Raw genomic sequence first — 27,850 nt, forward strand, 5'->3', positions numbered from 1 at the left:
TACCCACCTATACTTAAAAAGTGTTTTTTAAAATATATAATTATGAACTAGCTATTTCTTCTTCTTAGTGTAACTGTCTACTACTAAGTGAATCTGCTAAAAAAAAAAAAAGGTTACCTTTGGTTTATATTTCAGAATAGTCAGGCCGTGGAGCATTTGAGGCATTATTGTCTCTGTAGCGTAAATAAGTGGCACAAACTACACACTGAGAGACAAAAAAAAATGCAAGTTAAACCCTTATTAAATTAAGAGACTCCGAACTACCTTAAACGGATGACAACTTGCCATCAATTAAACAAACATTAAACAATGAACTTCTGATTAATTAAATTTCACCAAAACACATTTCGAGCTCATATTCCCTATTATGCATATCATATGCAGCATTTTAATTTTTTTTATTTGTTAGCAGTGTTGGGCAGTAACTAGTTACAGTAATAATATTACTTTTTGCAGTAGTAGTGTAACTTATTAATAATAAGATTTCAGTAATAATATTACAGTTACTATCCATCAAACAGTTAGTGGTTACTTTCTATCCCTCAACCCCTATTGATTTAAAGTCCAACAATCCAATAATTCCTAGATTAATTTTCAGAATTTACACAACTTGCACTGGCACATGAAGTTACCGGTGCAGCAGGCAAATGGAATATAAAAAAAATCTTATTGCATTCAGCGGATGGAAATATTTACATTAAATTGATTTTGTGAGGAGAAAAGATGGATCAGAGGGCCAGTTGCATAAACTTAGCCACCTGTGCCTTAAGAACTAGTTTGAAGAACTAGCAGTTGCTAAGTCGTAATCAGTCTTACTTTTCCAGTACAATTAAGACCAATCTACCTTTTCATAACTGAATTAAAAAAGTTATGACCAGTCTTGAAGAATTTTTTTTTTTTAATGATATGCAAGTTATTACTATGAGCCCAGTCCCAAGCTCACAATAAGAATTCTCTCACACACACTTACAAAACACCAACTCAATGGCAATGGTTAGCTAAGTTACTGTGACGCGAGTGTCTAGCAAGTTAGTACATTATGTATCCGGACTACTTTTGCTAAAATATCAATTACCGGCAAACTACAATAGTAATGGGGTCAATCCGAAAAAAAGGACGCATTCACTTGTTTGGCAAACATGTAACAAATGTAATTAAGCACAATCACCTTTTGTACACATAACACTTGCAAGCGATACGCATCCCAAAAGGCACAATCAACAACACAGGGAACCTTGAAACCTTCTGTGATTGGGCAGTTGACTCTTCAGTCAAACGCTACATCCAATGAACACTCGACGTTCTATGACGCAAACTGCTTTACAGAATTTTATTGGACAAAAGCATATCAATCATCAGACGTCACCTTGCCAGTTCTATGAAACTCCGAGCGAAACCATTGGACAGTGACATTGACGTAGATCCGACAAGGTCCATCGTTATTGGTCACAGCAGCTTTCAATCACACGTCTCGTTCAATCGGCTGCCTGCTCCCACCCTCAGGTGAATGACGCAGGAGTCATGAGTTGTTTGTGCTGCGCTCCGTAGTGTACACAGGGCGCAAGCAGCAGATTGGTAGCCCGCTAGGAGGATCTACCGATAATAGATCGGGTAAATGTGGTCATGTTGCAGTTGCTGGCATTGAGTTCGAGGAGCATTGGCTGGGATACCTGCTTTTCACGTGGCGGCCGACAGAAGCTCAACACTGAAAAGACTTAAGTGCGCCGCCTGAGACACGGTTCCCCCCAAACAAACAAACATGGGGTCTCAGTCTAAAAGCCTGAGGTAAAGTGACCTTAAATCTTTTATCTGATGGCAAATTTCGAGAATTACCAAGAAGGCAAAGCCGCTATGTTGATGCTGGAAACGCAACAGCGGGCTATCGGGACTAAACCTGCAGCTGCAACGGCGAACGGAGACACTTCTGTCGGGGAACCCTCTTCCATACTTGATGTCGGCGACGCCGCGTTTCATCAACCGAGGGAACAACATCAACAGAAGCAACAACAACAGCTGGAGTCTCCGGCAAGGAAAGCATCGGCGTCCTCTCTCAACCGGGCGCTCGAGGACTCTGCAGTGAGTAGCACACATTCTACTACCTCAGCTTGCCCTGCTGTGAACACCGTGTCAGATGACATTAGGAAGTGTGGCTATCTGAGAAAGCAGAAACACGGCCACAAGAGGTTTTTCGTCTTGCGGGCGTCAAGTCGTCTGGGGCCGAGCAGGCTGGAGTACTATGACAGTGAGAAGAAATTTCGAAACACACTGCGCTCAAACGCCGCCGCCTCAGCTGGCGCCTCTGCCCCCAAAAGAGTGATCTGTCTCTACCAGTGTTTCACCGTGAATAAAAGGGCGGATTCTAAGAATAAGCATCTCATTGCTCTGTATACTAAGGATGAATACTTTGCGATTGTCGCTGAGAATGAGCATGAGCAGGAGGAGTGGTACCAGGCGCTCAGTGAGCTCATGTGTGAGGGCAAGAAAGGCCACCTGGACGCGGATGAGATTGACGATGGATACGGTACTGTGACCCCTGGGACTGACTTTAAGGAAGTGTGGCAGGTAAATGTTAAACCGAAGGGCTTGGGCCAGACAAAGAATCTAACTGGTGTGTATAGACTCTGTCTGTCCGCCAAGAGCATTCACCTGGTGAAGCTGAACTCTGAGACGCCTTGCGTGAACTTGCAGCTGATGAACATCAGACGCTGCGGCCACTCAGAGAGCTTCTTCTTCATCGAGGTCGGCCGCTCTTCGTCTATAGGGCCTGGGGAAGTTTGGATGCAGGTGGATGATTCTGTGGTGGCTCAGAACATGCACGAGACCATTCTAGAGACCATGAAGGCACTGAAGGCGTATGCTGAGTTCAGGCCCAGAAGCAAAAGCCAGTCTTCTGGCACCAACCCGATGGGTTTCATCACCACGCGGCGACATTTGGGCAACCTCCCGCCCAGCCAGACGGGGCTTCAGCGGCGGTCTCGGACCGAGTCTGTGGTGGGCACGCCACCCAGCAGGAAGAGCAGTGGAGCAAGTGGCTACCGATTCCGCACCTCCAGCGAGGGAGAAAGCACAATGAACCGCCCCTTTCGCTCTGTGACAGGTAGCCTAATTCATCTCAACACAGCCCGTGCTAACCTGAGCCGACAGGAGAGTAGTAGTGGGACAGGGGCCCGCTATATTCGTGCCCCGCCAGGCTCCACTTATCATGCCCGTTCTGCCTCGCTGCCAGTGTCACACTTTCCTTCTACCACCAGTCCCATCAGCATGTCCAGCAGCAGCGGCCATGGCTCTGTGTCAGACACTATCACTCGCCCCTCCAGCGCGTCCATTTGTGGATCCCCGAGTGATGGAGGTTTTAACTCCTCTGATGAGTATGGCTCCAGCCCCGGAGACTTCCGGTATTTCAGAGTGCGCAGCAACACCCCTGACTCCCTGGGAAACACCCCACCGATCCGTGAGGAGCACTGCCTCAATGGCTACATGGCTATGGGCTATGGCAATCGTGACATGTATGGAACGAGTGCAGCTGAGGCCATCAAAGATGAGAGTGCAGATGAAGATTCACGATCAGGCTCTTTAAGGAGGCGGACTCCCTCCTTCTCCAGGCAGGTTGGGGGCGCTAGTGCTGCTGGAGTTGCTGTTTATCAGAAGATGACCCAGACCACCTTCTCGCTGGACGAGGCTGTGGCTGAGAGTAGCTCTTGGGGTGGCAGTGTCCAGACTGTCTCTACCTCCTCCTCCCTCTGCTCTGACTACAGCTCCAGTTCTGAACACAGCCAGGACCGGCCCCCTAGCCTAAGGCCTGCAGACGCGTCTAAGGATGATGGGTACATGCCCATGATGGCAGGTGTGCTGCCCTCCACTAGTGATGCAGACTACATGCCTATGCAACCAAATATTCTCCTCTCTGCCTCTCCACAAGTCCCAAGTGCTGCTTTACATGTTCCCCAGCACACGGACTCTCAAGGCTATATGATGATGCTCCCTGGTAGAAGTGGGGCTACTGACTCTCCCGTCCCATCCAGCCCTGACATTAGCAGACGAGCAGTGGGACGTAGAGCCTCAGACCGCCATGAGAATGCAGGATACATGGATATGTCTCAGAGCAGCACCACAGCTAATGCTCAAAAGGTTTCTGCTGAAAATTATTATGCCTTGACCACTCCTGGTGTCCCCAAGTCCCACAGTCCGTATTTCTCCCTCCCTCGCTCATACAAAGCTCCATCCAGAGAGCAGGCTGAGCATGACGATTACGTCCCAATGAGTTCCCCAGCAAAACCGCTCTACATTTCACCCACAGCCACCCCAGATCGTAGTAGCAGGTGCCCACCTCCTGAGTCCTCTCAACATAATGGCTTCACAGACCACCGTGCCATTCGGCCAAACCGCCTGCCCCTGGGAAGGCGGAGTTTGCACGGCTCTCTGCGAGCAGGAGAAGTGCCAATGCGTCCTTCCAGCCCTGGAGAATACATTAATATTGAATCTGGGGATCGGCCCACATATTCTGCCTGTTCGTTGTCTGCTGAAGGCTCCCCCTCAATCCAAAGCATCAACCGTGAGCAGCGCAAGTCTCCGCTGCCACAGGATTACATGTCTGTCGAGGTGGATGGTCTTCCACCAAAGAGTCGGTCCCCACGGCCCTCCCTGGTGGCCCCCTGGAATCCTCCTTCATATATCTGGCCCTCCTCATCCTCCCACTGCAGTGGGCTCACGGTGGGTAAGCCTGACGACTATGCTGAAATGTCTTTTGAGCCCGAGGAGGAGTCCAAGAGCCCTACAGCCATGCTTGAGCATCTGTGTGTCCTGGAGCAACACTTTTTCCCCTTCAGCCCCCCGACTGAGCCTAAGGTTGTCCGTGCTGACCCCCAGGGCAGGCGGAGACACAGCTCGGAGACCTTTGTCACATCATCAGGAGCATCAGGTGAAAGTGGCCCGGACGCCAATGGCACAGTGCCTGGCAATAGTGGGGCTCAGCAGGTGGGCCGCAGCAAGGGTCAGAACTTTGACTGTGTTTGGACTGACGCCAAAACATCTGGCAGTGAGGCAACACATGGAAACTCCTCAGATAGAGACAATTCCCCCTCTGTGAGGTCTGCAAGGACTCTACCTGTGGAACACCAGAATGGCCTGAACTACATCGCCCTAGACCTGAGAGACGACCTCCGGCCTGCGAACAGGCATGATGCGCTTCCCTTGTCATCGTCCAGCGCTCCTCCTCCAGAGAACGGTGCCTATGTCGGCATAGATTTAGTGAAATCTGAGGGGCTTACTTCGGTGTCTAAAGGTGAGCAATCTTAAAAAATTAGTGATTTTCTTTATAGTCATGTCTTCTAAAATCTCTTTTTTTCTTTTTCTAATCAGACTTCTATTTCTGGCAGTGAGTGTCTCTGATTTAAATGTTTAATATAATGATATAAAATATACTTTTCTTGAGTATGTCAGCCTTGGTCTCAGTTTGCAGTGTTTCAATACTAGAGGAATCATTTTTATTTTGTAAATAATAAAGTAGTCTAGTTAAAAAGATTAGCTGCTTTATTCATTTAGTACTCAACCTGTCATTCCAAACCTGGCTGACTTTCTTCTGTGTAACATAAAATATAGTAACAATAACATAAAATGTCTCAATGTTTTATTTATTTTGTCTGTGCTGTAAGTCTAATGCTGTTTGCACAGCGTTGACTTTAATTGTGTGGGCAAAAACAGTTGCAACATTCTGAAATATCTTATTTTGTGTAACTAGAAGAAATTCATTCTTAGAGGTTTGGAATGACACAACATGAATAAATGATGACAGAATTGTACAATTTTGGATGAACGATCCCTTTAAGTGTGTACAAAACACATCTTTATTGTAATGGACCCCCTTCTCTTGGCATCTCCTCCCTGTTGTGAATTCTCTAACTCTTTTGCCCTGAATGTTTTTCTTTTTTATATCCACTTTGTTTAGGAGCTGCTGTGTGCTTGGCTGAGTGTGTGTTGCTGCAGGAGGAGTGAGAGAATGAAGCGTTAGTGAGTCAGTGTTCTCAGTGAGCCCTAGATGACTCATTTGTTTATCATAGTTGAAGCAGAGATGGATGTGTGTGTGTGTGAGAGAGAAAAGATTGGTTAAAAGCATGTGATAACTTTCTAGCATCTCTCTCACCCTCTTGCTTTCTCTCGTACCCTTTTTTTCCTTTGGCAAACAAATGTTGTAGATGTATGACTCAGGTGATGATACACGGGCAACTTTATTTTCAGGCACCATTGCCGCCAACTAGTTACAAATATAAACTGCAGGGTTTAGCTGTAAAATATTTTGCATGATATGTCATTGGCTAAAGGATCTGCAATACACGGCCATACTGTTAAGGGCACTGCGTGTAGGCTACCATTTCAGTAGTCTTCACTAGTTTATTAAAGCTGCAGGGTAATTTCTGGGCCATTACTGTCTCCCTCTTTGATATCAGTGTTGACTAATGCTCAGGAAAAAAAAGTTTAATGTTATACAAGGAGTTCGACCTGCAGATTTAAAGTTTATTTACATAGTAAACCGATAGTAGATAGTATCTGATAGTAGATAGTATCGTGTATTAACAATAATCAGATATCAACGCAAGCAGATTTCTCTGTCGATAGTCAAGACTATATTAGGCTCATTCTCCTATTAATGTATTTAATAATAATAATAATAATAATAATAACTATTTTTAGTTTTATTAGGTGGCCTATTATAATTCAGCTATCAAACTGCCTAGCTAATTCTCTTCAGCATCGCATCGCATCTCTCTCTCTCTCTCTCTCTCTCTCTCTCTCTCTCACACACATACACACACACACACACACACACACACAGTGCATGCAAAAGAGGATCAGGGCCTGTAGTCAGTGAAGAAGTTTAATGGCTGGTATACGGCAACGTGCTCTTCTCATTCATGAGAGAAATAACTATTTTCTTTTTTTTTTTTTTTTTTTTTTTTTTTTTTTTTTGCATTACAAATAAAGAAAAGACAAAATAATAAGGCTGCAGAGTGAACTTCTCATCCATAGTGGTTCTCATGTAGTCCTTCTCTAAAATACTGATCACTTAACTTCTAACACACACTATGTGGTGATTTATGGATGATAAATTCACTCTGCCACCTTATTATTCTCATGCACACCGCATTATAATGTGATGCATGCAGAATACATAGTTTTGGCCGTTACAAAGTCTCCATCCTCAAAAAGACGTACATCGTCTGCAGATAAGGTATTTCATTGCACTTTAACAAGTAATCTGAATGGCCTATATATGTGCAATATTTTAAACGAGCCCTCACTAACTGAGTTTAATGCCACCGTTATGATAGAAAGAATCTCATTCTTGTTTCTGTGGCGGTGCGTCGGTCTCATCATGAGGTGTGCGGTCCGGAGCGCTGTTTGACTGATGCAGCAGTTCAATTCAACTTTACTCCAAATATATGAACTTACCTGTTTTGAATACTTCATATTTAACGTGTTCATTTATGTCCAATATTAGTGTTAAACTGTTGGACTTTAAATGAAATCTACTATTGTTTGTAATAGGGGTGCTCCGATCACGATCGGCCGATTGTTAATGCGCATCTCAGAGCCGTTGTTAACTGAGAAGATGCGTCAAAAAACGCTGAAAATTAACGTGATTTGCGCAGCTTCTCAGTTAACAACGGCTCTGTGTAGTAACAGCTGCTCTATGTGAAATCAAGCACCTGATGGAATAAACGGCTGATTAGAAAACCGGCTTTACTGAGAAGATGCGCATTAACGATCGGCCGATCGTGATCGGAGCACCCCTAGTTTTTCACTGCTGACTGATTTTGCTGAACATTTAGACTGGTAACTTCCGTGCGTAGATGCGGCAAATTTGTCACAGGACGAGCGATATGACAGTTGCATCGGACTATATATGAACTAGCTGTTTTAAATACAGTATTTTTATATTTAATGTTAGTGTATGTTTGAAAGTATATATTTTTCGTTTATTGGTGATTCCATAGGATCTCTCTCATGCAGCAGCGCGGTTTAAAACACCAAATAGTTTTATGAAAAGAACAAAGTCTCTCTCTTGCTCCACAATGCACGATAATATCGTGTATCGTTGATCTCACGGGCTGACGATATGACTATTTGAAAAATTACCACATCTCCCAACACTAATACCAGGTCTATAATTTTTTTTTTCTTTTTTGTGATATGCTCTACTGTACTATCTTTTTGCTGTAGTGTGCGAGTAGGAAATATCAGTTTACGTTAACAAACATTCCTTTTGCCATTAATTGTAAGAATTCCAGTGAGATTTTTGTTTCCACAAGGAGTCTGACAGCAGCCAGTGCTCCACACGGAGATCTGATCAAGAACAAACCGAGACGGACTAAATCAACATCAAGATCCTACCTGCAAAACTACAGTACTGTGAAAAGTTTTAGGCACTTGTGTAAAAATGCTTTACAGTGAGGATGCTTTCAAAAAGTGTCATAAATTCATTTTATTTATCAATGTGCGTAATTCTTAAGGCAGTTTTGCAGTTCTGTTTCTTAAAGCATCTATGGAGATGCTGCCACATTTCTTCTGGTTTTAATCTTTAGTTTTTTTCTGTTTCTTCATGTCATTCCAGACTGACTGTTGAGAGCAGTGGCTGTCTCTCTCCTTGTGTGTATAAAATCTCTCTGGAGTATTACAATTAATGGCAAAATTAATGTTTAGAAATGTAAATGAATATTTCCTACTGACGCATTGCAGCAGCAAATAGAAATAACTGACCTAAAACCATTGACTTCTCTAAATGTCTGTGTTTGTAACTATAGAGTGGCCATTTGTTGTCTTTCCAAAAGTCAGTGAATTATCTCAAATGATCCTCAGCTTCATGTATGCATTGCATCATTGCTGTGTGGCCTAGACACTCACTTGGTTTGCACACGGCTAGTGTAACCGCAGCCACATCATTCAAAACTTTTTATGCTGTGTCTGAACTATTGGGTTTATTATATTAGTATCAATAACTTCTTTCACTTGGTGTGATTATCAGCTGGATTTGCTTCACTAGTGCCTACTTGTTGTTTTTGAGTCATAGATACAAAATGTCCGTAAATCAGCAAGTGACGGGCGTCTGACGCTCTCTTCTCCCTGGTACTATTTGATTCTCTCTCTCTCTCTCTCTCTCTCACCTCAATTTCCAAAAGTTCCCATGCTTATAATACAGAAAATTTTAGCAAAAATGTATACATTTTAGTAGGACGTAGGTAGAATTCGTTTCTCAATGTTGTGTTTTTTTTTTTTTTTTTTTTTGTGTGGAATCTTTCAGGGCTTCAGTGGTCTGCAGAGCTCCGTTTGTTCTATTGCTACCAGGTGATGGAACCAATCATGTTGTAGAGTTTCGTGTATCAAGCTTGTGCATGTTTTGTTGGCTCATCCACTGCTTTCTTTGATGTGGGCTTATAGTCTCCGCTTTTTGCAGTGCGGGACAAGTGCTGCAGGAAATGCATCAGTGTTGAAAAATGTTGTTCTTAAGCCTGCTGCGTTCATCCACCTGGAGAAGCTATGACTCAGTCCAGCAAGTTGTCTTTCTCAATCTCTCTCTTTCTCTCTTATTTCAGGATTATTGACCTCTTTTTCACTATTTCTGAAAGGGATACTCTACCCCAAAATGAAAATTTTGTCATTAATCACTTAACCCCATGCTGTTCCAAACCCGTAAAAGCTTCTTTTATCTTCAGAACACATTTTAAGATATTTTGGATGACCAGGAGGCTTACTGTCCCACTTACTTTCAAGTAAAAAACACTGTCAACGTACAGAATAGTGTGTGTGTGTGTATATATATATATAATATATATATATATATATATATATATATATATATAGTCCAATTGCCATCAGTAGTGCCACAAGGAATGCACTATTTTCTTTCAAATCAAAGCATAAATATACATAGAAAATGTGTCCTTGTGGCTGCTTGCGGTCAGTGGATATTCTCCAAAATGGCACTACGTTGATGTGGAGACACAGAGGAGATGAATTGTTGAATAAAGATATTTTTGTTTTCTTTTGCAAAACATTTCTCGTCACTTCTTAACGTTACGGTTGAACCTCTGATGGCAGATGGACTATTCTGACAACGTCTTTCATACATTTTTGCACCTTGACCGTGTAATTTACTTGGCAGTCTATAAGACAGTCTCAAGCCTCTTGGTTTTCATCCAAAATATCTTAAATTGTGCTCCAAAGATGAACAAAGCTTTTACGGGCTTGGAACGACATGGGGCTAAGTGATGGAGTATCCCTTTTAACTTATTGTACAACAGTAGTGGCGTGTTACTTGAGTACGCAAGTATGTGAATGTGGTAATCATTACCAAAGTACTGTTGCGCTCATTGGCATGCAGTGGTATTCTGAAACAAGGAAGCAAAGTCCTTGAGGTGGTTTTAAAAAAAATGTGAATTCATGTTCCAGTTACACTGAATGTTGACACATTTGGCAAATAAGTAAACATTACTTGCTAGGGCTGGGTAAAAAATATCTCTATTTTAATTGATTCTCATTTTAACGGAACAATATAGATTCTTAAATCCCAAGAATCGATTAGTCTAGCCTGTGTTCAGTTAATGGACGGAACTCTGTCTATTGTATTGCGGTATTCAAACTATGAATGGCATTTTGGCACTGTTTAATGTGGACTGACAGATCACCGTAGCCCCTCGGTTTATTTATAAATCAAATTTGGCATGTATCCTACTATACCTGATATATATATATATCCAAAATAATCCAAATTTATTTGAATCCCGAGTAAATCTAAGAATCGAATTATGAAATTTGTTTCAAAACCCAGCCCTATTACTTACACTACTGCTCACAATACACTAATGGAAAAAACGACAAATACAATTCATTTTTATATTTTTATTGCGCTGTACTCTTAACAAGCAGGTTGCTTACTAAAAATGTACAGATCATTTGTTCAAGTCAGTAATTTAAAGTTAGATTTTTGACATGACAAAGCAGTGAAATCTAAGTGGGTGAGTTGTGTATGTTTAATTAGCCTTCCCATTTACACCATTGTTTAGCTATTCATTCAGATCATTTTGTGGATTTAGCACAAACATAAGAGACAGGGTTTTATTGCATGAACAACATAATGGGTCAGTCAAAATGCTAAAGTCATTGCCTCCTTTCATGTGATTTCTCCTCGTTCATTCTTAATTACCTCTACCAAACCCATGGCATGCATTAAGGGCACTGTCTCTCTTGCTTCCCGCTGTAGCTTTAACTGCTGGTGTTACTGCTGGATAGTGCCACTTTATGAATACTCAATCATCAACAGCACAAGCAGCTACATCCTGCTCAGTCAGCCTCTGACCAAATCAAGGACCTTAGCCACCATTGTTAAAACTGGTGGTTTATTATAAAGCTTGTTTAAAAGATTTTTACCAGTGGTTTGTTATAAATGTCCATACCTGACAATTATCCTTGAAATAGGCATCATGAGAAATCTCACCTGTATACTGTGACAGCTTTTTACTGGGCAAACAGCAAAAAGAGTGTCAAGTGATGTGCTTTTTTGCCAATAAGAAACATTTTGCAGATTAAGGTTTACAGAGATGTGATTGCAGGAGAGGTTTTGGAAGCAAGACATTTGAAGTTAGCACAAGTAAAATGGCACAAGAAAGCAGAATGGATAAAATTGCTTCCAGCCCCTCTAACCTCAAGCCCAATTTAGTCGAAATAGATTTTATTTGGAGTCTGACGATGAGAGCAGGTCAACTGTGTGTGACACTGGGATGTTAATAAGGCAATGTTTTGGCTACGCCTGGTACACGGGCCTGTCTGAATATGGGGTATGTTCACTCTTTGTGGTGTTGGAATGTAAATTAGCGAGTGCATAACTACACAGGAATGCGTTTTAATCACAACACACAGCGCTTTTCAGAGCTCACTCTGGGACTATCACACATCACGAGGTAAACAGCCATGGTAGCCTAGAATTGTCACAGATTGTCCAAATAAGCAGAGAAATGTTGGAAATGGTTATTTTGGTCTTTGCGGCATGTTTAATAGTTTATGCATCTCTGTAGTTTTCTCTGAAACTAGGCTGTTTTATTGTGAAGCCTTTTTCTGTGCACACCTTTCTGTACATAAATGTTCTGTGATGGTACCATGTTACAGTTATTAGATGCTAATATCATGGAATGTTGGAATTATAATATGATATGGGTGTTATTTATGTGATATTCCAGAGTAGAGGTCTGCAAGACCCTCAGAACCCGACATTCTGAGTCCATTCGGGCTGGGATCGGGCCATGTCTTTTTTATATATATATGTTAGGGCCGGGACTTTAACGCGTTAATTGAGATTAGTTAATTACACAAAAAATAACGCGTTAATTAAGATTAATTAATTACAGAAAAAAATTTCCCGCATTTTTAATAACTTATTTTTGCACCGCGGAACGTTTATCACTGGATGAGTTTCGGTGGACCGATTATACTGGAGCACCAACTAGCGTTCGCATATCACCGCAGCACATCGAGCCTCAAGTATCACCTATAACAAAGTATTTTGTTGGTGCAACTGGCACTTTATGTTGAACTCTTTATTGTTTTGGCCAAGGTTATTGAGAGTTGGACTAAGTATGTTATGGCCTCTTAAGCAACAGAGAGATGTTTTCTAATAGTCAGGGTTTCCATTGTTCTGAATGTACTTGACAGTATTGTGTTTTACTTAAACACTTTACAGAAGGTTCCAGCCCCTATAAGCTTCCTGAATTTCTGAAATGTACTATTTCTAAATATGCTATTGCTACACTTAATGGCAAAAATTGCACTGGTCTGCTAGACTTGGTTGAACAAAAATAAACAATATTTTGTTGCTTATGTATTCAGTCATTATTCAATGGTATACTATAAATCCATGTGAAAAAAAAAAACTTGTCACTGTTCTCTGGTCAAATATTTATATGCGATTTTAAAATGCGATTTAATTTCGATTAATTAATTACAAAGCCTCTAATTAATTAGATGAATTTAATTGTGCCTATATACTCACAGAGCACACATAGCAGGGCTCCAGACTGTCGGTGCGACAAATCTTTGTCAGCGGTCCACCGCGTTGCCCAACTCATAAGCTCTGCCATTTCTGTTGCATTTGAGAAACAGCAAACGAAATGAAAGCGAAACTAAAATGCGCTACATTTATCAGCTCGGACCGCGATGCAAACAAACTTGTCCACTTGTTACTCTGGAGCCAAAGTTGATTTCATGACACTGTTACTGCACAGATGCAACAGTGCTGTGAGTTCCAGTGAGAAGTGTTTGAAATTGACGCACAGTGATAAGGTTACTGCGAGATCTAGGAAGAATCATTCAAGTTCTGCACAGAAATCTCTGTTATAAACAGCACTGACACGAGCGGTAATGATAACTGTAACCATGGTGTAAAACACTTATGTAAAATTGTTAAAATACTTCAAATTACAATTATAACCAGTAGACAGCATCAGAGGAGCACTTGGTGGCTAGTTAGTTATTCATTTATACTTTTTTTCTCTATAAATCTTAAAATAAAATCACTTATGAAATGGTCACAAACTTTTCTTATCTACTAATCTTCTACTATCTTGCTACTAAATCACACATAATCATTGAAGTTTGTCAGTTCCATATGCTAGAAAAAATAATGGTACATTTAATAAATGTGGAATATATATATATATATATATATATATATATATATATATATATATATATATATATATATATATATAATATATATAATACAATACATTTTCTGTATATTAAAAGTATATTTTGCACCTTTTACTGTTGTAAATAAAAATTAATTTTGTATGCATCTTAACTCAAGCTTAGTGCTTTACTGTCGAATCTGTATAAACAATAAAAAAATGAACATGAAATAATATTAGTAACTGCACTTATTAATTCAAAACAATAGTCATTTTATGATTAAATGATCTATATTTTGAAGACCCACACACACCACTCCCAGCGCTATCAAATCTGCTCCTGGCCTCACCATCTGTAGAACTTAGTGGTGCTGGTGCCACTGCTCTCAAATGTTAGTACTGTATGAAATACTGTTATAATGATGATAATCTATTATAAATATTATACATCACCTATGCAATATGCAACACATATACACATGCATTAGCATATAGGTGACAGCTGACCATGCAGAGCATCGGGGAGAAGTTGGAGTGTGGGGAGTTATTAAAAGTTCCTAATGCTTCTGAAAAAGCTGCATTTTTAAAGAATTTGGATTTGATTGCCAATTGGTCATGTGCATTGTTCGCCATCTCCTCATTAGACGTGCCTTTAAGAAAATGCATCTATATGGATTGATTATAATAAGAGTTATTGTTTGATATGTTTTATTTTAAGTACTAATTTAAAGCTTTCTATAGATATATTTATCATGTCTGTAAGGCATGTATTCACTGAGTTTCGGTTTATTTTTGTGAAGCGCTCCTGTTCGAGACCAAATGTCAAAAAAATTTCTTTATTTTATAAAAGCACAACATTTTGTTGATTATTGTGAGTGATCAAAAATAAAAGTAGACCCTTTACAGTTACGAATGATAAATTACTCTTACCTCCACGTCCAAAGTGCGCATAGCTTCCACTCTCCACACAAACTATTGGGTATATCCATTTATCTAAGTTTACCGTTTAAACATTGCAATATGCTTTAATTGTTTTTATATATCTATAGATTTTATTTTTCGGCAAGTCGTGATGATTAGAGAAGGCTACATTTATCAAACATATATGATCAGCTTACTGTCTGCCACTGACTGCTTGTTCATTAAATTAAAAAGTAAAAACGTATATTTAACGAACAAAAAATGCTCCAAACCTTTTTTGAAATTAACTTAAAAAAAAAAGTATAATCACTTTGCCATTACATACGAAACGGAACTATTTTTAATACCTAAAACAGCAGTATAAGCTGTTTTTGGAGAAGGGGCATGCTCGGCTCGGGTCTGAGCATCTTGGGCCCGTGCAGAATGCCATGATTCTGTTTCTGAAAACATAGAAATCTCATAATACCTGTAGTTGGTACAGTTTTTTTTTTATTGTTGCTGGCTGCCACTGCAGTAACATCTGCCCCATCATCTAAAGTGTCTTCATGTCTGATACATTAGATGAGTTAGTGTTGTAATTATTTCTTCTTTAGCGATTATATTTTAGTGTTTACTAGAAAGGCATTATATATTGCTGAGATGAGCTGAATGAATCACATTTAAGTGATGTTGTATTTAGATTTAGCGGTAGATTTTTACTCAATATAAAAAACTTTATTGCTTGGCTGTAGAGTTTAATTACCCGTACATTCAGTATTTTATTATCATAGTATCAAAAATGTATCGAAATGTGCTATTAAGAGGTGACCCCAGTTAGTTTATGTCGTGGAGATACCCAGAAATCCTCTTATCTAGAGAATAATGTTCTGATGTTTTTATTTTATGTGTGTATAAAGCTTTATGTAGGGAGATCTAGGTCCTCTGTTTCAGATGAACTGTGCTGAGCTAAAGTCCTGCTCAAGAAGCATCATGCTCTTCTGTACATCTCACATGCCTATATTTACAGCGTTATTTTGAGAGCACACCTTATTTACGACCATGGCATGTGCTGAACTGTATTTCTCTTATTGCAGGAAATGAGGACCACAGGTAACGGGATCCTTTTCCTGTGTTAAATTCTTTTTGAACACACACACACACTTATGTCTCTTTTATTGCTTTACAAAGCACACGAGAGAATCAGAACAACAAAGATGAGTTAGACTATATAAAATCTACTTTTACTTCTGTAGCAAGTGCAATATTTTCTATTCTCTCTCTTTGACACTGTAGCTTTTAGGGCCTAAATCTGAGGCTCAGTCCCTGATGTGATTTTACTTCTGTATTTCCATATGTTAAAAAAAAAATGCATATTACTTTCTGAAATATAGCTACAGTTTAAGTACAGTTTAAATTAGTTTATCAGTTTTCCCCCCTTGAAAAAATTAGATTTTGTTGTTAGAATTTAATACTTTTTATTCAACAGCAATGAATTACATCAATAAGACCAGTAATAATATTAATATATTAAATCTTTTGTATGTTCATCAAAGACGCAGCACAACTGTTTTTGAATTAAGATAAATGTTTACGTACGCACCAAATCTATATTTGAGGATGTTTTTTGGAAGATCATGTGACACTGAAGATTATAGTAATGGCTGCTGAACATTTCTAAATGTTAATATAGAAAAATGTTGTTGTAATATTTCACAATAATAATGTTTGTTGTATTCTGATCAAATAAATGCAGCCTTGGTGAGCATAAGAGACTTCTTTCAAAAACTTTTTAAAACTTTACCAAGCCCAAACTTTTGTAATGTTATAGACCTGTTTTTCTTTTGATTTAAATACATTAAAATGTAGTAGCGAGTCATGTTAATATCTAGACACTTGTTTGGTTTTGAGGTCTTTAAAGGGTTAGTTCTACTGTGTGTACGGTCTACTGTCCATGGTTAGAAAGGTAATAAAAACCTCTTCAAAGTAGTCCATGTGACACCAGAGGGTCAGTTAGAATTTGTCGAAGCATCAAATACATTTTGGGCCAAAAATAGCAAAAACTATGACTTTATTCATCATTGTCTTCTGTTCCATGTCTGTTGTGAGCGAGTTCAAAACACAACAGTTCAATGATATCCGGTTCGTGAACGAATCATTTGATGTAACCGGATCTTCTTGAATCGGTTCACCAAATCGAACTGAATCGTTTGAAACGATTTGCATCTCCAATAAGCATTAATCCACACTTAACCATGTTAAGCTGTTAACTTTTTTTAATGTGGCTGACACTCCCTTCTGAGTTAAAACGAACCAATATCCCGGAGTATTGATTTACTCAGAGTACACTGACTGAACTGCTGTGAAGAGAGAACTGAAGAGCCGAGCCAGATAACGAACTCGTTCTCGAGTTAACAGTTTCTGTCAGACACTTCCGATTCGAGAACCGAGGAGCTGATGATACTCCGCATGTGTGATTGAGTGTGAAGCAGACTGACACACAGAGAATTGGTCTCTGTGAACCGAACTGGTTCTTTTGGTGATTGACTCTGAACTGATACTGTGCTAATGTTATGAGCCCGGGTAAACCGAAGGCTTGAATCAAGGGCAATCCTCACTAATGACACCATTACGTCGAGCGCAAAAGAACTGGTGAATCGTTTTCTTCAACCGGTTTATTGAATCAAACTGTCTGAAAGATCTACTGGTGATCCGAAAACCGAAGCAACCGGTTCGATGCAACGAGTCAGTCTATTGTTCGTTATCTGGCTGGTTCATCTTCAGTTCTCTCTTCACAGCAGTTCAGTCGGTGTAAGTTACTGTTTGAGTACATGAATTATTATTGGTTTGTTTGAACTCAGAGGGAGTGTCAGCCACATTAAAAATGTTAACAGCTTAAGTCATTTGTGGATTAATGCTTATTGGAGACGCGAACATTTTCAAACTATTTGGTTCGATTTGGTGAACTGGTTCAAGAAGATCCGGTTACATCGAATGATCCGTTCGTGAACCGGATATCCAGACTGCAGATTTTTGAACTCGCTCACAACAGACCCGGAAGAGAAGACAATGCTGAATAAAGTCATAGTTTTTGCTATTTTTGGATTAAAATGTATTTTCGATGCTTCAGAATATTCTAACAGACCCTCTGATGTCACATGGACTACTTCGATTATGTTTTTCTTACCTTTCTGGACATGGACAGTAGACCGTGCACACAGTTTCAATAGAGGCACTGAGAGCTCTTGGACTAAATCTAAAATATGTTAAACTGTGTTCTGAAGATGAACGGAGGTATTATGGGTTTGGAACAACATTAGGGTGAGTCATTAATTACATAATTTTCATTGTTGGGTGAACTAAACCTTTAAGTTAGGCTGGTTTTGGATTCACCTGACCATAATCAGATGCAGTTTTTAGGGAACGCATGCATAAGATGCTGATTTATATGCAGAGAAATGCACAATCATTGTGATTACATTTTGAGGTGATGTATTGCTGTGGGCCATTAGTGTTTGTCAGTGATCGTCGTTAAGTCTGTATCAGCCTTTAGAGTTCAACCCCCACTAGTTTACTGGTATACTGAGTTACTGATCTACGTTGAGAGACGGAATTTTGACCCCATACACAAGCAAACAAGTTTCCCCTCCCTAGAGAGACCTTCACCCCATGTTTGTGTGCACAGTGATTAGTAGATCCATGACAGTTTCCTTTAACCACACACAAAGACATGCACAAACACATCTAAGCCTCACATGTTGACCTTTTAAACAATTTGACAATGATTTTTATGTGTTCAGGCAAATGAGGCAGTGGTGGATCGCATCGCATGAGCGTGTGATGCCGTTTAGCACATGTTGAGTTGTTCTATAGAGCACAACGCAAGCTATAACATGAGCTTTAAAAAAAAACACTAAAAACTTATGGACCCAAATTATGGTTGAGAGATGACAGGAGTGTTTTGATCCAGAACATGGAGTGCTGAGCCTGAGAGTCTTATACACACATGCGCTCACACACAGTCACACCAGCTCTTATCGTTTAATTATTGTATCTGTGAGTTACTCTACCAGTGTTTATTTTATAGTAATATCCTGTGTGTTTCATTTACAGCAAAGGCGAATCAGTGCCTGCCTAGCAACCACATCATAAACCCCTTTGTTATTATCTGTCCTGTCTCTCTCTCTCTCTCTCGCTCTCTCTTGTGCTCGCTCTCTCTCTTTATATATATTTATCTGTCGGTCTCTCACACTTGATTCAGCTTTAGTCAGTGAATGGATCCATCCAGCATCAGTGTAGCAAAATACAAGCTGAACGCAAGGGAAACTTTTCTTTGTGTTATTGACAATAGTTTTTACACTACCTTTCGCTACTTAAAAAAAGGATCATGTGACACTGAAGACTGGAATAATGACTGCTGAACATTCAGCTTTGCGTTTTAAAATGCATTTAAATAGAAAACACTTTATATTTCACAAATATTTCTCAATATTGTTTTTTTTTACTTTTTTTTTTTTTTTTTTTTTATATCAAATTAATACAGGCTGTATGAGCGTAGAAGATAAAAATATTTTTTTTACATTTCTGACCGCAAAACTCTTGAATTATATTGTATATTTAATGCAGTAATAATAGTTAGCACATTACAGAGTTACTCAAGGCAAAGATAAAGCCATCCTTGAAGCTTACAGTTAATTTATCAGCTTGTCCCATTTCATGACTGTTTCCTGGCATAGGTGGCTCAGACGAGCTTAAGTCCCACCTATTTTTCTCTCGTATCATGAATTATGTGGCCAGTCGTCATGGTGAAACAAAGCGCCTTGCTACAGGTCAGCAGATTGCCTTTAGAGAACTTTCCTTTCCACAGAAGGTGATGTAGAGTGTGAGTGTGTATTTGGCACAACCAAGATTGCCATGATTGGTGTTTGTGGGTCACTGTTATCAAGGGGAAGTTCTTCAGTGTCTTGATCACATGAATCGGCTCTCTGTGCCAATGCAGTCTTACTGGACGATTGACGTCTGCTGTTACTTAGGTTCATGTCCTAGTGAAAGAAGAGACTCCAAGGGGGTCAGGGGCAATCCCACAGTCTCATAGGCTAGCAGAACAGCTCCAGAAATAGTCTAAAAGGAGCAGTGGTTTGGTTGTTGTTCCTCCTATGGTGGCATTGCACTATGACATGAGTATAATGTGTGAGCGGTGTTACAGAGCTTCGCACCTGCGCAGGGATGCAGATGCCATTCAGTTTTTAGGACAGTTTGAGGCGACGGCTGGCTCAGATCTCTTTGATTCCAGGAAGGCTGTTAATATATAACACCTGACCAACCCAAACTGGACTTGCTCGGACTTGAAATGTTCACTTTGATCTTTTGTGAGGGTGGGAAAGTTTGTAATGGTGTTGTTGTCACCGTGGGGTAATGATGGCATCGAGGCCGGGAGGAACTCTAGGACCTTTGGTACCCCATCAGACCTGCCCTTCAGTTGAACAATAAACTAGCAGCATTCCTGCCGCTCCAGACGCCGCTGTGCAGAGAGCTCTGAAAGCGGCGGCATTGTGCCCCCACCACCATTGTTAGGTCAGACAAAGCCCTTTATCAAAGGCACTGCTTCTGTGTACCAGGGTCAAAGCAGGCCACCGTACAACCCCACTGCCTGCCAGAGCTGTAAGGGGATAGAGAGGGTCAGTGCAGGTGAAGGGCACGTCATGTTATCCTTAGATGGGACCGGTAGGACAAGAAAATTAAATCGGGAGAGCAGGCCACAAATGCGCAATATATGTTGTCTTTTTTTCATTTACTTAAAGCGGAATACAAAGGCAACATGAAAATGTTTTCTCAAGAGACCTAACTGCAAAGCTACCTGAAAATCTATCCACAAGTGCTCCTTTAGGGCAAAAGCTGCTTTAAACACAAAGGATGATCACACCAAATGTTTATTTAATTTAGTTAATAGAAGCTAATTGATAAAGAAAATCTATTTATGAATTTTTTTTTACAGCATTTTTGCACAAGTGCCTAAAACTTTTAACAGTATTGTAGCTTTGCAGGTAGGTTTCTTGAAGCATCTTGGAGACACTGCCACAGTTCTTCTGGATTTAAACTGTTTCCGTTTGTTCATATCACTCCAGACAGACTGATGATGGTGAGATCAGATCTCTGTGTGGAGCACTGGCTGATGTCAGACTCCTCGTGCAAGCTGAAATCTCACTGGAATATTACAGTTCATGGCAAAAATTAGTGTTTGGAAATGTTAACTGATATTCCTATTGCCACACTAAACTACAGCAAAATATAGAAATGACTGACTTAAACCCATTTTTAGCTGGTGAAAATACTAGTGTTCTAATCATTTTGGCCACCTTGGTGAGAGAAAATGTGCTGGTATAATTGAAGGGCTCTGTTTTCCCGCGATGCAGACAGTATTGTGGAATCAATTCATAAAAACAGAATTCACAGTTTAGTGCATGACGCTCGCAGTGATTTCAGCATCTGGCGTCTTACTTGAGGATGAATACACATGAAGAACATCTCCACAACTGCTCTGAGAGTCAAATCATGAGCATCTGACTGTTTGATTTGAGCAAAAGCATCTCATAACATGCACAGAACTGTAAAGGTATTCATTTATTTTGCAACCCGTCAAAATAAAAGTCCGGTTTTGAAGTCTATTGTTCAGTAGAATGTACATAGTTTACTACTACTACTACTAAAATGAAACAAACATTATTTTTTAAGGAATAATCCCACATTTCTTCCAGGTTTTAAATTTAATAGTAAATCCCCTTTGTTTGCAAAAAAAAAAAAATTAATTTTAAGTAATTAAAAGAAATAAAATTAATATTTCAAGCCTTGATTTGATAACCATAAACATTCAAATACACACAGAATTTTTGAGGGAAAAAAATAATTAGGCTTCTTTAAGAAAAAAAATTATGAATTAAGTTGTTTTATGCATTCAAATAATTAGACATGCTTAAGAATTTGGTAACAAAAAAAAAATATGGTGAGGAAAAAATAAACCATTTCATAGGGCCCTAATCATGTAATTTTTGTTAAACTTTTATTAAATTGATTTGAAAATGTAGAAGTTTCATGATTTTATTTAATTAGACATACTTTGATGAATAAACTTTAACTATTAAAAGGGAGTGGAGTAAAATTTAAAATGGAAAAAACAGAATCCAGAAAAATTAAATAACAGAATTTGGAAATAAATAAAATGGAATTCAGGAAAAAATTAAACAGATTTCATAGGGCCCTATTAGAGTGTGGTAATTTCAACATTTACTATTACTGTTATCACTACTACTACTACTATTAGTACTAGTACTACTATTAGTATGGTTCAGTACTGTTTTTTTTTTTTTGTAAATAATGCATGATATTATTCCATATTCCCACTATAAAAGTTGCTGAGAAATATGAAATGTTGATGTTCCCTAATTTTTTTGTGGTGCCCGAGAGAACCCTGATCCTTTAAAAAAAAAATGTATTTATTTATTTTTTATGAAAGGTTTTTAATAATAGAAAGTTCAAAACAACAGTGTTTGAAATATTTTTTTTGTGTGTGAACTTTACTGTTTTCTTTACTGTCAGTTTAATGTGTCTTGCTGAAAGAGTCTTAATTATATTTCAAAGACATTTCTAATTGTTTAGACGTTTCATTTACTTTGAACATTGTTCTTTGTCACATGAAGGAAATCTTTTTAAAACGTAATTATTTATTTTAAAAACCATTGTCAGATTAAATGGAAATTGACCCTCCCCCACCTTAGTTATCAGTGTCAATGTCTAATAGATTACGGTTTATTTTGGTCAAGACTACACTCAGTTGTGGTCCCCACTCATATGACCACAATTACTACTGACCATAATTACTGCAGAAATTATTTTATAATATCATATCTTGTACTTTAATATTGTCTTATTGTATACCTTTTAACCTTTCTTCTGTAGAATCACTTGGTAATAAGATGCTCCACCTGGATCATGTGGTGAAAGAGATGATAGGTTAGAAAGATGAGGAGAAAGTGAAACAAATCAATAAATACAGCAGTAAAAGACAGTAAGGGGACAATACAATATTTGGGAATCTTATTCTAGATGCCTTTTTAAATGTCTCCAAATCAGCCTTGAGTGCAGACTTTTTAAAAGTCTGTTAAGCACTTTGTGTTTCTTTCAGAACATGCTTAATTTTCTGTAGCCTTATGTGACCTTATTTAGCATCCCTGGCCCTCGCTTAATGAGCAAATTGTCGTCTTTGTGGATTCTCCTTTCGTCAGGATGAAACCGAGCACCTTGCTGCACCAAAGGTGATCTTAATGACACCAATCAGCTTCTCGGATCAACACCGTCCTACTTGACCAATGACGTCTGTAAGAGCTGGTGCCACCCTTCGTAAGTCCATCTACTAGTGAAAGAAGAAACTCCCACAGGGTCAGGGGCAATCCCACTGTCGTAGGTTTGCAGAACAGCTCCTAAAATAGGCTGGGAATGAAAGGGAGGCAGCAGTTGTTTGGTCATTGTCCCATTTATAGCAGTGGCCTGCTGTGGAATGGCACTATGACATGCTTATTATGTGTGAGCCATGTGTGTGGTGACGCACATGGAGTTTGGTGTCCATGCAGTGACGCTGAAGGTACTGCCGTTCACTTTTTAGGGCAGAGGATGGCTGGATCAGATCTCTGAAGGTGGTTAATATGTAACACATCACTGACTCAAACTGGATGTGCTTATACTAAAAATGGTCATCTTTGTTTGCTTGCATGTGCACAGTAGTACGGCTAACTACTTGTTGGCTTCCTGTTTTAGGTTGAAGAGATTTGTTTTGTTTTATGTTTGAGTACTGCTTTCCTTCCTCGAATGTTGCCAAGGCAAGTACAAACCAGAACTGGCTAGCAGACAAATCAACTTTTTGATGTGCCCTGGCCTGGATCAGATATTGGATTCTGTGAAGGTGGTTCATATGTAACATCAGGCCAACATAAACTGGACGTTGTTAAACTTCTGAAACTGGTTGCCTTGATTTGGATTGCTTTGTGTGTGAGCAGGAAGAGAGATTGCAACTTCTTTCTGTCGTAAGCCAAAGTTGAAGATGACACCCATGTTGACTTCAGCACATTGGGGTTGTTAATAGCATCTCTCCTGGTGAACTGAGGGTGTGGTTGTCACTGTGGGGTTATGATGGCATCGAGGCCGGGAGGAACTCTAGGACCTTTGGTACCCCATCAGACCTGCCCTTCAGTTGAACAATAAACTAGCAGCATTCCTGCCGCTCCAGACGCCGCTGTGCAGAGAGCTCTGAAAGCGGCGGCATTGTGCCCCCACCACCATTGTTAGGTCAGACAAAGCCCTTTATCAAAGGCACTGCTTCTGTGTACCAGGGTCAAAGCAGGCCACCGTACAACCCCACTGCCTGCCAGAGCTGTAAGGGGATAGAGAGGGTCAGTGCAGGTGAAGGGCACGTCATCTTATCCTTAGACGGGACAGGTAGGACAAGGAAAGACTGGATCAAGGAAAGTCAAGATAGTTGTGAATCATCATGATAGGATGGTCCTGCCAAATTCCTTTTCAAACTGAATAAAAAAAAAAACACTGCATTCTGTCATCATTTACTCAAACCTATAAGACTTTATTCCATCTTTGAACACTAAAAGAAGATATCTTTTTATGAAATCTATGCATTTTCTGCCCTTCCATTTGAAGTCCATTATACAAAAACTTTGTGAATGATAGCCAAGTACGCTTGTATTCATATGTAAACCTTGACCAATGCATAAACATAGAGCACATCAAACATGATGATTGAGAACTAGAAACACACCACTTTATTATGCAAAAATAAATCAAATTTCTGAAATGAACTTTCAATCAAATCTCTCAGGTTTCATTTATAATCTCTTCAATTGTGTTTCCAAAATGAGCAAATGTCTTATGGGTTTGAATAGAATGACATGAACTTGTGATTTTCAAAAAAAAAAAATTTTTGTTTTGTTTTTTGGATGAGCTAACATTTATACTTTCTATAAATGGCATCACCATTAAACACTGAGTGCTAAGATGAATTGAATGGGAGTGATGGTATCCACCCTTCAATTGGTTCGTGGTTTAATCCTGCCTCTCTCTTTTTTTTCTCATTACAGACTAAGGAGGACTGTCCCATGAAGCTCCTGCAGAGATGCCGGAAAACATGAGAGCCCTAGCACATACCCCTGTGGCACAACAAAAGGATCCTTTTTGTTTTAATGGACTTCTATGGTTGTTTTTATTTGTTCATGTGCTGTCTCCAGAGCAGATCCATGCGTTCTGTCTTGTGTGAGTTCAGTGCTTTTATTGTGATTTTATTCACTGCATAAAAAGGGAGGTTCATCTTATAAAGACACCATAATCCAAAAGTCTGGTTTGGGCAGGTGCATGCTGTTTACAAGCATCACTCATATGTACAAATTGTATTTATTTCCCAGAAAGATTTCAGGTGCAATTACAGATTTTAGTGTTTATGTTTACTGTTTGCTTAACAGAGAGCATATATTGGTACGGTGCAGACTGCAGATGGGATGGGACTGTACAGCAGTACTGTCTTTTTTTACGAATGTCTGTCTCTGTTAGGTCCTCACTCAATGTTCCACGCACATCTTCAATTTTAGATCTTTGTACTATCAACACTGTTCTACAGTATCTGTGAGTGTCAGGCGAGTCTTGATGTTTCAGCCCTGCTTTACCCCGTGCGGGGCCCCAGGTGTTTCTCGTGGTGCCTTCTCGGCATGTGGCGCAGCCATACTAATTTCCCGTACTAATTTTTGACCAGCACCTCCTTCGCTTTGCCAAGAGAGCTGTAGAGCGAAGAGGGTGGAAGGAGTGGGGGGCAGAGGAAAAGAGGAAGGGTCTATTCTGGGACTCCCCAGATGAAATCTGCTGCAGTTGCTAAAATGTCACTAGGATGAGCACAGAGTTGGTGATTTATATCATCTAAATAAATCTAAATTAGATCTCTGGTTACGTTTTGGTACCCACAATAAATAAACTCTAAGTGGAGCCCTTCTCCAACTTAGTGGAAATAAACAGCACAATACGAAGGTACAAAAGCCCCAAACTGTCTGTATAAATCATTATGCATGCTGTTCCAAGGGTATCCTTCAATCAACAACATAAAAAGTCACAACATTTCATTAATATTTGTATTTATAATTAATTCTATTTAATATTTTAGTATTACCAACCAGCTGCTCTTTTGTTCCATGACACCCGTCTCTCAGTATTGCAGTATGTCCTGCTTCAATAAGGCTGTTTTTTTTTTTTTTTTTTTTTTTTTTCACTGTTTTTTTGCATTTGTTGCATTGAATTTTTTTTATTTTCCCAAGAGTAGTATGCACAAAACTCAGCATGCAGCTTCAGGTTAATTTGTCTTGGTTACATAAACAGCCTTCATTTTTATTTTATGTTTATTTTTCCCTTTTAATGCCTATTGTTTTAACAGACACAATCAAATGTGAAACATTGTGACCGGAAAATAATGCAAAAATACTGTATTGTACAGTCTTCATTGTTATAATGTCAATGGTACGAAAGTGAACTCTATTGTCTGCGAAAAGGATCCAATTCTCATGGAATTACCAAAGCAAGTCTTAACTAGCACAGATTGACCATTACAGCCCAGCTTTGGTTTTGTGGAAAAGATTTACCCAGTGTCCAAAACTGTATCGAAGACCCAGATTGCCTCAATGTGATATTTAAAAAAAGGTACAGAATATTTTTTTGGCTAATGTTAACATAGTATTTGTAGCTGTGAGACTGACCTCTAAGAATTACACAAATTCTGTCATACATGATAGCTTTAAATCAGCCAAATTGTTGAACTCCACATACATGTATTTGATATCAGCTTTTTGCTAATGTATATGATCCAGCTGACTGCTTTTTGCCATGATTTTCATTGAATTGAACTTGATTCAAGTAATTACATAGAGTACAGATGTGCAGTGGTACAGCATTAATATGTTTTTATTACCCCTTTTTTAATAGCTCAGTTTTTTTTCTTTTGGCATCATTTCAGAATCGAAAAGATGAGAAGTTTGTGCATCCTCTTGCCAGTTTTTGTATGTTTTGGTACACTTGTGTTCTGTTCGCAGTTGTTTTTGTCTGAGCTTGACGTAAAGCACAGTTCAGGTGAGGAGGTCAGTTCTTCAGATGAAGTCTGAAAGGAATTATTAAAAGGAAAAACATTTTATGGTTGTGTACATACTGCTGCTTTGATTTTTTTTTCTTTCTTTCTTTTTCTGCAGTTGATTGACATTTCCTTTTTCCTCTGGTGGGGAAAAAGTGAGTGATTGCAGACAAATCATTTTTAAGCATTGCTTAGTGTTTGTATTTATCTTTTTCTTTTGCTTTCAATAGAGCTATTGCAATAAAAAAAGTTCCTGTGACATGTTTAAGTGTCGTTTGTTTTCATTATAAATCTGTTACTGAATAAGAGCAGACTAATGTCTTGCACTTTATGTCCACAGTTGTTGAACTTTGATGTTTGCTTCAGATTCAGGACAGTAACATCCAGTGACCCTTCTTTCTCACTACAGCTCCAGTGTAAATATGACATGGACATATTTGGCATGATTACTAGCAGAGACGCTCCCGTTGTTTGTAATGGTTTACCAAAACACGATGACACAATAATAGAAAATCCAAAGGCCCTCTGTTGTCCAACACAATATTTGAAGGCTCCCCTATTTTCCTCTGCTATTGAATATGCTGAAAATGTAGCTTTGATAACAGGAATAAATTATATTTTACAATATATTCAAATAGAAAGCAGGTGTTCTACATTGTAAAATATGTCACAATATAACAGCTTTTGCAGTTTGTATCAAATAAATGCAGGCTCCTCACTGTTCAAAAACCTTTGACTGGTATTGTGTGTGTATATATATATATATATATATATATATATATATATATAGATAGTCATCCTGTGGCCCCCTTGGAAGCATTCTGAGGCCCTCCAGTGGTTGAAAAGCCCCGATAGAGTTTTCTTGCCATTTCTGTTCATCAGAACATGATTATAATTTTTCTATGAATCACAACATTCAATACTGTGATATTTCCAGCAGGCCAAATTATATTTAAAAATGCAGAGAAACCAAAGCACTTGTATATTAAAAACAAAACCAGGTCAATCAGAGGAACTGATCAGAAATAAAAACTGATAAATAAACTAATGGACATTGTCTATTAAAAGATAACAGTCTATTGTGAAAACAGTAACTGTTGCATGAAGATTTGCAAGTTTT

The 27,850-nt window shown here is 39.1% G+C and overlaps 2 protein-coding genes across 2 annotated transcripts in view; both read left to right on the forward strand.

Annotated features, from left to right (window-relative positions):
• LOC113106275 (microtubule-associated protein 1A-like) overlaps positions 1–27,850 on the forward strand; it is a 1,143,919-nt gene that overhangs the window by 172,917 nt on the left and 943,152 nt on the right.
• Positions 1,496–26,989, forward strand: LOC113106282 (insulin receptor substrate 2-B-like). Its single transcript, XM_026268029.1, has 2 exons — positions 1,496–5,281; positions 24,710–26,989. Exons 1-2 carry the CDS (start codon positions 1,813–1,815, stop codon positions 24,712–24,714), a joined length of 3,474 nt encoding a protein of 1,157 aa, XP_026123814.1. The 5' UTR covers positions 1,496–1,812; the 3' UTR covers positions 24,715–26,989.

Source organism: Carassius auratus, chromosome 7, assembly GCF_003368295.1.
Source record: "Carassius auratus strain Wakin chromosome 7, ASM336829v1, whole genome shotgun sequence".
In the NCBI taxonomy this organism is placed as follows: domain Eukaryota; kingdom Metazoa; phylum Chordata; class Actinopteri; order Cypriniformes; family Cyprinidae; genus Carassius; species Carassius auratus.